The sequence below is a fragment of the Solanum lycopersicum genome, chromosome 6 (assembly GCF_036512215.1).
Source record: "Solanum lycopersicum chromosome 6, SLM_r2.1".
Taxonomy (NCBI): domain Eukaryota; kingdom Viridiplantae; phylum Streptophyta; class Magnoliopsida; order Solanales; family Solanaceae; genus Solanum; species Solanum lycopersicum.
In genome coordinates this window covers 52,026,675-52,035,127 of record NC_090805.1, presented here as the reverse complement: position 1 = coordinate 52,035,127, position 8,453 = coordinate 52,026,675, and the positions used below count along the sequence as shown (strand labels likewise).

The 8,453-nt window shown below is 30.5% G+C and overlaps 2 protein-coding genes across 3 annotated transcripts; one reads left to right on the top strand and one right to left on the bottom strand.

The window, feature by feature from the left end:
• Positions 1-3,847: 3,847 nt before the first annotated feature.
• LOC101246355 (outer envelope pore protein 16-4, chloroplastic) lies at positions 3,848-6,922 on the top strand. 2 transcript variants are annotated; one of them, XM_004242264.5, is made up of 6 exons: positions 3,848-4,031; positions 4,108-4,159; positions 4,257-4,288; positions 4,368-4,401; positions 5,401-5,468; positions 6,410-6,922. In XM_004242264.5, exons 1-6 carry the CDS (start codon positions 3,960-3,962, stop codon positions 6,536-6,538), a joined length of 387 nt encoding a protein of 128 aa, XP_004242312.1. In that variant the 5' UTR covers positions 3,848-3,959; the 3' UTR covers positions 6,539-6,922. The 2 variants fall into 2 exon arrangements, with proteins under 2 accessions (XP_004242312.1, XP_069154981.1); XM_069298880.1 differs by having other exon boundaries at positions 3,861-4,031; positions 6,441-6,922.
• Positions 6,923-7,289: 367 nt separating this feature from the next.
• On the bottom strand, positions 7,290-8,453 carry LOC101246641 (universal stress protein PHOS34). The gene is made up of 4 exons (XM_004242265.5): positions 8,025-8,453; positions 7,864-7,958; positions 7,645-7,766; positions 7,290-7,539 (listed from the first exon to the last, which is right to left on the bottom strand). Exons 1-4 carry the CDS (start codon positions 8,191-8,193, stop codon positions 7,452-7,454), a joined length of 474 nt encoding a protein of 157 aa, XP_004242313.1. The 5' UTR covers positions 8,194-8,453; the 3' UTR covers positions 7,290-7,451.

Below are 8,453 nucleotides of genomic sequence, written 5' to 3'. Positions count from 1 at the left end.
TAAGTTGCATAAATTATACAATTGTGATATATGTCTTAGGAGAAAATTTCAAAATCGTTGACATATTTAGAGGAAAAAAATATGCTTCAACATGAAAGCAATTATTATTTTTGAACTTGCATAATGAATTGCTTCAATTGATAAGTGATAAATTTCATATCTATGTAAAAATAGACAATATGCAAGCTTATATATAGCAATTTTACGTCATAAAATTTGATATAAAATGTCAAAACATAAATTCTTTAAACTGAGTACAAGAATTGTTTTCTTTATAATGAATATACATACTATATGCATATATGTTCAATATAATCAGAGACAATAACTTTGCACAAACATAAAAACAGAGTTTAAAACATGTACTCAAAAACAATAATTAGTATCATAAGCATAAATTAATGAGTTTAAAAGAATATACCAGAATATGTAAAAATATAATGAAATAGAAAGGAAAAATCAAATAAACTGAATGCACAATGTCCATTTAAGAAAACTATTCCCCTAAAAAATCATAAGTTCAAAGAATTACATCCTCTCATGATAGAACAATTTTATTCACCAACATATTGATACAAAAACAATATGTGGTGTCAGTAAGTCACTCAATAGGAGCATAGTACACAAATATTTAATTTTGCGAAAGTAGAAGAAGAACATCAGACTTTTTGTTATTTTAAAATGAGAAGATAGAAAACAAAGGCAACTGTAAACAACTATTTATTGTGCCTCACCAGAAAGGTTACAACTATTTGGAAAAGTTGCGACCCTTCAGAAAGTTCACAATCTTTTAGAAAAGTCACAACTTTTCATTCGATCGCAACTTTTTATAGAAGCTACAACTTTTCATAAAAGTCACAACTATTAATTGAAGTCACAATTTTTCATAAAAGTCACAACTTTTGATAAAAGTCACAACTCTTTATTAAAGTCACAGTTTTTCATAAAAGTCCTAACTTGTCATAAAAGTCACATCTTTTCATGAAAGACGATGGCTAGTTTTGAAAATAAATAAATTTAAAAGGAAATTCTTGCTTGTGGTGGTGTCACGTAGGCAGGCCTAGGGTTATCTTTTATATAAATATATGATTTTTTTTTATAAATAAACACATTCTTTGTCTTGAGCATCAGAAACACAAATCGTGACAATTATCTAACTCTTAAAAAGTCTAATAATTTTGGAAAAAATTATTCAAAAGTATATATATATGCATCACGAGAAATGAATTTAGATTACATCATGTTAACTTCATATATTGGAGCATTACGTACTAATGTATATATTAAGTAAAAACAAATAATTATATATCATCATAATTATTTTCCTCAAGTACTTGAGGTCATGGAATATACAATCTTAGAATAGAACGATTTACCTTTTAGAATAATGGTAGTCATATTTCGCTAAACTTTGAACTCACTCAACGTTAATAAATCACACAAAAAAATTTAAAATGAAAGAAAAAAAAAGTAGAATATTAAAAAAAATTGTGATTGAAAAATAGTAGAAGTCTCTCTATTTATAATCAACAAATGGTATTATGAACAAATGTATTTTTGTATCTTCTCTGAAATGTAATAGCCTTTTCGAGAAGTTATAACCCTTTGAAAAAGTCACAACTTATTGAAAAAGAAGTCACAACTTTATAACTCATGGAAAAATTACAAACCTTTAAAATAAATTGCAGCTTACTAAAAAAGTCATAATTCAATCATAAAAATCACAACCTAAATTGGAAATATTATAACAATTTAATATTGAGAAACTTACATAAATATATTATAATAAAAAAATATTTACCATTTATAGCAATAACATTTTTTTTCACTTGACCACTTTTAATTCACTCATAATACAAGTTTAATACATATTACAAAGATAAATTTATTATTCAAATATAATATAAGTTTTAATGATGAATAATACATTTATCACACATTTTAATACACTTATAATACAATGTGAAATTTTTTTACCAAACAAACACAATATATTCAAAAAACAATTATAACTCAAAATATATTGCATACATAATTCATTTTTAATACATATTACAGATTTATCACAATATTACTACAAATGATAATAAATAAAAAATATCGCTAAAATCAGTAATTATTTTTAAAGATATATTTATTCATATAATTTTTCGTATAAAATATTCAGATTAGGCCTCAAACTGATGTTATTTGGGAAAATTACATGGGATGGCAAACATTCATAGCTAATTATATTATAGGGGTATAGTTTAATTTATTTACCTTATATAGTTATAGTTTATTTTTGTTTGCTATATTTAATAGGGTCCACAACCTATTATATAACCAATGGTATAAAAACATTATTTTCTAATTTTGTATATAATTATACACAACAATTTTCTCTCTCCTTTTCACATTCCAAATTTTTCTCCTACATTTAATACTCCAGCTATCCGGTTTGAAATTCAAATTGTTGTCCAAAATTAGATTACTCCCTCCCGAAGTTGAAGTCAATTTCGTAAGTACTCTTTAATTTTAGTTTTTTACCTCTTCTTTTTTTTTTACTTATTCAAAATTTGTATATGTGTTCTGTTTATTATTTTTTTCATATATTTTGATGAAATAATCGATTTTTTGTTCTTGATAGATCTAAAATTGGTCACACAATGAATGAATCATCTTCATCTTTGAGGATTACCAGAGGTATTCCTTTGCATGTCAATATTGTTGACATTTTACCATCGTTTTCAATGGGATTAACTCAAGATTTTGGGTTTGATGTAGGGTCATTGGGAAAATCAAATCAAGTTATACAAGAACAAACAATGGAAGAGCTTAGATCAAAGGAAAAAAACGACCCTACGACAGTTCAACAAATTATTAACAATGCCAAAGCTAGAGGCATTAAAATAGTACAAGGAAGAAGAAAGAGGAAAGCTGTAAACATTGAATCAGAGGAAAATGCTTCTGAAGTTGTCGGATCTAAAGAACATAATATTCATGAGATACTGTATTAAAACACAAAGTTAAATACAATTTTTTGGTTAATTAGATGTCAATATACAAAAAATATTACTTAAGTATTGTATATAGTATAATTTCATGTTTAGTAATTGTATATAGTATATTGCATATTTATGTTATTTTTGTTTTTTGTATATATATACAAAAAAGTAATTGGACTTAGTTATACAGATGGATTTTTTTTATATATGATTAGAATTTGTATATTTTATTAGTTATATACAAATTATTGAAGTTAGTATATATTAAGTTTATATACATATACAAAAATTGATATGTACATGTCTGTTTTAATAGCTGGTAGTAGGGAATTGTATATTAAAGGCTCATTATTTTTTTTATATACATATGTACACAAAGTAATTGGATTTAATTATATAGATGGGAAAATATCATATGCGATTATAATTTGTATATTGTAGTAGTTATATACAAATTATTGAAGTTAGTATATATTAACTTTATATATTATTGGAGTATATAAAAAGTCATTTAGAAACTTGTATATAATGTCACGTTTAACTAATATATTCATGTACATATATAAATATACAAAAAAGGTAAGTTCATATATATATATATACAGAATTTTTTTTTTGAATTTGAACGTTTAGCTTAAAAAAAGGGACGTTTCCCTAAAATTGTGGCATTATCTAAATTTATTGTTAGCATATTTAACGCTTCAGTTATAAACCACTTTTTAAAATATAATTGTATAAATTAAAAAAAATTATATATAAAATTATAGATACCTAAAATAACTAAACTATACTCATATAAAGTAATTAAATAAATTATACCCATATAATGTTATTTAATCTAATAAGTTTGCTATATATATGAAATTTTCCAATCTTATTTCCTAAATTTCCGTTTATAGTAAAGAGGCCTCTAAAAGGCCCAGCAGATTGGTGTTAGTGTTACATGAAGGTCACCTCAAGGCTGAAAGGGAGATGGAGGTGGATATCGCCGACGACATCCCATGTTCTTCCATCGCCGTCGATTCCGTTATTCGAATGGGCACCGTAATCTTTTCCTCATACTCCTCTTCAGTCTTCTCTCTATGAAACCCAAATGTTCTTAAACTTGTTATTACTGTAGGCTGGCTTAATCTGGGGCTCCTGTTCTGGTCCTTACGACGCCAATAAATTAGGTACTAGTTTTATTTATTTTTTTGCGTAGAGTTCGCAACTGTTGATAGAAAGATCAAAATTTTGTATCTATTTATTATTCTGATGATATGCGAACAGGTCTTTCTGGCATTAATAGAGCTTCTTTTATTGTAAGTTGCTCATTGCAATCCCTTTCCAATGTCTTTTTTTTCTTTTCTCTTTGTTTTAATTCGATTGTTTTGTGTGCAGGCTAAGTCAGTTGGTCGGCTTGGCTTTCAGTGGGGTAATCACATTAACTTTCCCAATCTAATTTTGACTTAACCAAGTATTTTCCCTATTCCTTAACTTGTCTCCTCTATATTAATCTAGATTTAAGTTATATACATGTAAAGAACAGTGGTGTCAATTGCAGTAGGGTTTATACTAAGCATGAATGATGATCTATCAAATAATCTGCTACAACTGATTAATCATACTACTAAAATAAGATGGTAAATGGCATGCTATACAAGTAACATGCTATTACACTGCTATATAGACCAATCTGTATAGCATTGTGCTTTTGGTGGACCACATTCCGATGTGTGATATTAAGTCAATTATTTGTTACTTGGAGCCTATCTTGCTCGAACTCTTCAAAAATGTTAGCCGGTGTTGTTGATTTTCCAAAAGTAGTGTATTTTTAGAGAATCCTACACGGTGCGGCAATGAAAGTGAAGAGTCTGTGCAACTTAGGTTGGAGTCAATTTAATCATTGACCAGTGGTTAAAATTAAAAGCTGTATTTATGATGTATCATAATAGCATCCATATCTGAACGCACCACACAATGTGAACCATAACCTAATAAACCGTGGAGAAATAAGCTAGTTTATATAACCAAGAAGTGGCAATGTTAAAAATCAAATTGCTAGTTATCTGTACCTGTGTGATGGTACAAAACAGCTTAATAAGAAATGTAATTAAGATAATGAACAGGATTACAATCAAAGACTATGCAACACTAGGCTACTTTCATAAAAGTCTGTTTAGAACGTACTATCTCAGTTTCTTTATGCTTATTGTTATGATGTTATGTAAAATTAAGCTTGTTCTATTGCAAAGGCATATCAAATGCTCATAGTCAGACTTGGTTGTCTCCAACTATTTTTTTTTCCTAGTTTTTTCACCAACCCTTATTGTTTACTTATTTTTGCTCTTTTCACTAATTTTTCTCTTGTATAATGTCATGGTTGTATAGATATGTCATTATGATCTGATGAGCATTCATTCTTCTTTTTTAGGATTGTTTGCTGCTATATTTTCTTCCACTCGGTGTGGGTTTCAGAGATATAGAAGACGAAATGATTGGGTCAGTTTGTTAACACGTGCCCTCTCAAATCTCAAACATTAATTTGGACCCTCCTTTATTGACCCGCTTTTGTCTAAACATGTAAAACACGCTATTGTTTAACTAAGAATATGTATATCCAAACGTTGCTTCCAATACTTTTTGCATATTTGTTATTTACCATATCAAGTTGTTTGTTGGGGGCTTGGGGCTAAACAGTTGGTAGGCATAATTAATTAGCACCACGAGGTCTTATGCATTTTGATGGGTAAGTAGGAATATATGTTCTCCTCCATTGTCAGATTATAGTTTCATGCAATATATATGAAATTAGAATAATTTCCTTTTAATTCTTTTTTTAATGTGTAGTACAGATTTTGAGAGACTACAGTTATTAGTTACTGTTTCTTCTCGTTAGGAAGCCAATATGACAACATGTTAAGTAATAATTTGCTGAAATTCGTAGATGTGTCCAAATGTAATAGCAATAATTTCAGGAAATGCATTGGACAGTCATCAGGAACAACCTGAGCTCATTTGGATGTCTGTGAAGTACTGTGGTCAACTGATACAATAAAGTGATATCTTAGTACTTTATATGGGTGTGCAAGATATTATGATCTCTGAACTTTTTTCTATATACGTGACCAATTGAAGGTAATGTTTTGCAGCCAGCCAATGTATGAACAGCAGACATAAACCTTGTTTGCCACATGAAATCAACATTTACTATAAACAGAAATCATGAAAATAGCATATTCTTCTGGGAGTGCTAACTAAAGACTTATTAACATACACTGATCCAATAAAAAATCTACATTTGCTTGGATGACACAATGTTTATAAGCTTTTCTCCTAGTACCTTTTTCACTTTATTACTACTTGAGTTTGTGTTGTTGTAAGCCACGGTTATTAACTTATTACTATCCACAAAAGTTATAAGATCCCATTGACTTTTGCAGGTTAATGTTTTGACTGCTGGTGTTGTAGCAGGGGCTGCTTTTGGTGCAGGTACCCGAAACTGGAAGCAGGTTGCTGGAGCAACAGGTCTCGTGTGTCTCTTATGTCATGTTGCTGAGGACTCCCGATAAACTTTGGCTTTGATTTGTTGAGAAGGAACTAAAATAGTCTGCAGTAGGGAATTGGACACTCCAAACTGCTAATAATTTCATGTTGACTAAGGAGCGTGGGATAGCAGTATGCTTCACCGAATGGGAGACATAACTCAGTAAATTGAAGTTGATACAAGATTTATGATGTTGATTTGTTGGCCATTAGTTTATCTGTTGGGGGAAATAAACCTAACATATGAATTACGAAGCGTTTTCTCTAGTGCACAGTTGCTTGGTGTTGATTATAGGTTGGTTGGTTGGTTGAACTACAGTTGCGTTGTTGGGAGTAAATTCTAGATATTGTGGAATCTCTTTTAAAAACTTTTTACTCCTAATCTCAATTTCTGGACATGAGACTAACAATCGTCTTTGTTCTCTAGTGTTGTGATAAACTTAAAAATATGTTGTATGCGCATGAAGAGTAAAAGTAGTTAACAGAGAAGTGAAAAGGAAGGAAGCAAAGTAGAAAACTTGGAATGAAGAGGCTCTCAAATTAGATTTCGAGGCCAATAACATATTCTCGAAATCCCTTAAAAATAACACTACTAATCTGCATTTTTAAACATTGAAATATACTAGTACTCCAATTGTTATTGAATCATCAATTTCGCAAAGTAATTTTGTTTCTTTGAAAGGTTTTTCTATTTGGCTTATGACAAGGACAAAGATGGATATGATCCATCCATCCATCCGCTAAAAAAAATCAACAAATAAAACTACTGATAGGAGCTTTTTGTTTCTGATTTACTAATTTTCTTTTGAGACGGCCCCAAGCTATTATGTTTTGTTACAAATTTTGTGCGTAGACTTGTGAAAATTGCTAGCTACTCCAATTTCCAAATCTACTCTATTTATTATTGGAATTATATAAATACACAGCATCAACCAAATCTCAAGCCTTGATCTTTGGGCGCTTCACAATCATCACACTGCAGTGAGTGTGGTGAGCACAGTAGTCACTTACACTGCCCAAAACAGCCCTGCAGGAAAAAAGGAGAGTGCAAGATTTCAAGACCTTTGGAATATTATTTTAAATAAAAATGGAATGGGTTACAGTAATATTGATTCCCAAGATAGAGATCTACCTCTTCAGAACTCCATAACCATGACTACCAACAACTAACATAGAGGCATGATGCTTCTCCACTGCATCACACAAGACACTCCTAGCATCACCTTCCGCAATCTCAACTACAACATCGTTTACCTGAAAACAAACAACTTACAAGTGATAAGATCGCTAATCACTTAGTATTTCTTCAAGAATGGAAAAGAATATATATGTATCGAACAAATTTGAATACCGATTTAGCAGAACAAATCTTCTTAGCTTTTTCGGCTATCCTTGAAGAGATCTTCCTCAAATCAGCCTCCACATAGGGCAAAACATCGGCACCCCCTGCAAATTCAATTCATTTTCTCAGCAGCTGACCTGATTGCATACAATATATACATACATACATACCAGGACCAGCGAGGCCGATGGCAGAAGTAGCAGTAGGTTTGGCGTGAACGATAAGGAGTTTGAAAGGAGGCGGTGAAGATCTAAACAAGTGTTCCAAAGTCCACTCTAATGCATAAAAACTGTATTCGCTGTCATCCAGCCCCACCACCATCACCGGTTTTTCCCCCATTACGATTACACTTTGGATCTACTAGTCTGTCTTATTAGCAGCCAGAAGGTTCTAGTTGTACAAATTTGTATTTTCCGTCTCTACTTGTTCAACAATCAATCAATTACCTTTATGTCCTATTATATTTGTTCACTCACACTGTTCTGTTTTAGGTAGGTAATCAAGACTATGATTAAACACAACATATGATAGATGGGTTGAGGTGTGCCACCAAACTCTTTTTGTGGTGACAGCCGACCCAAACTTAAATGGGCAGGCCC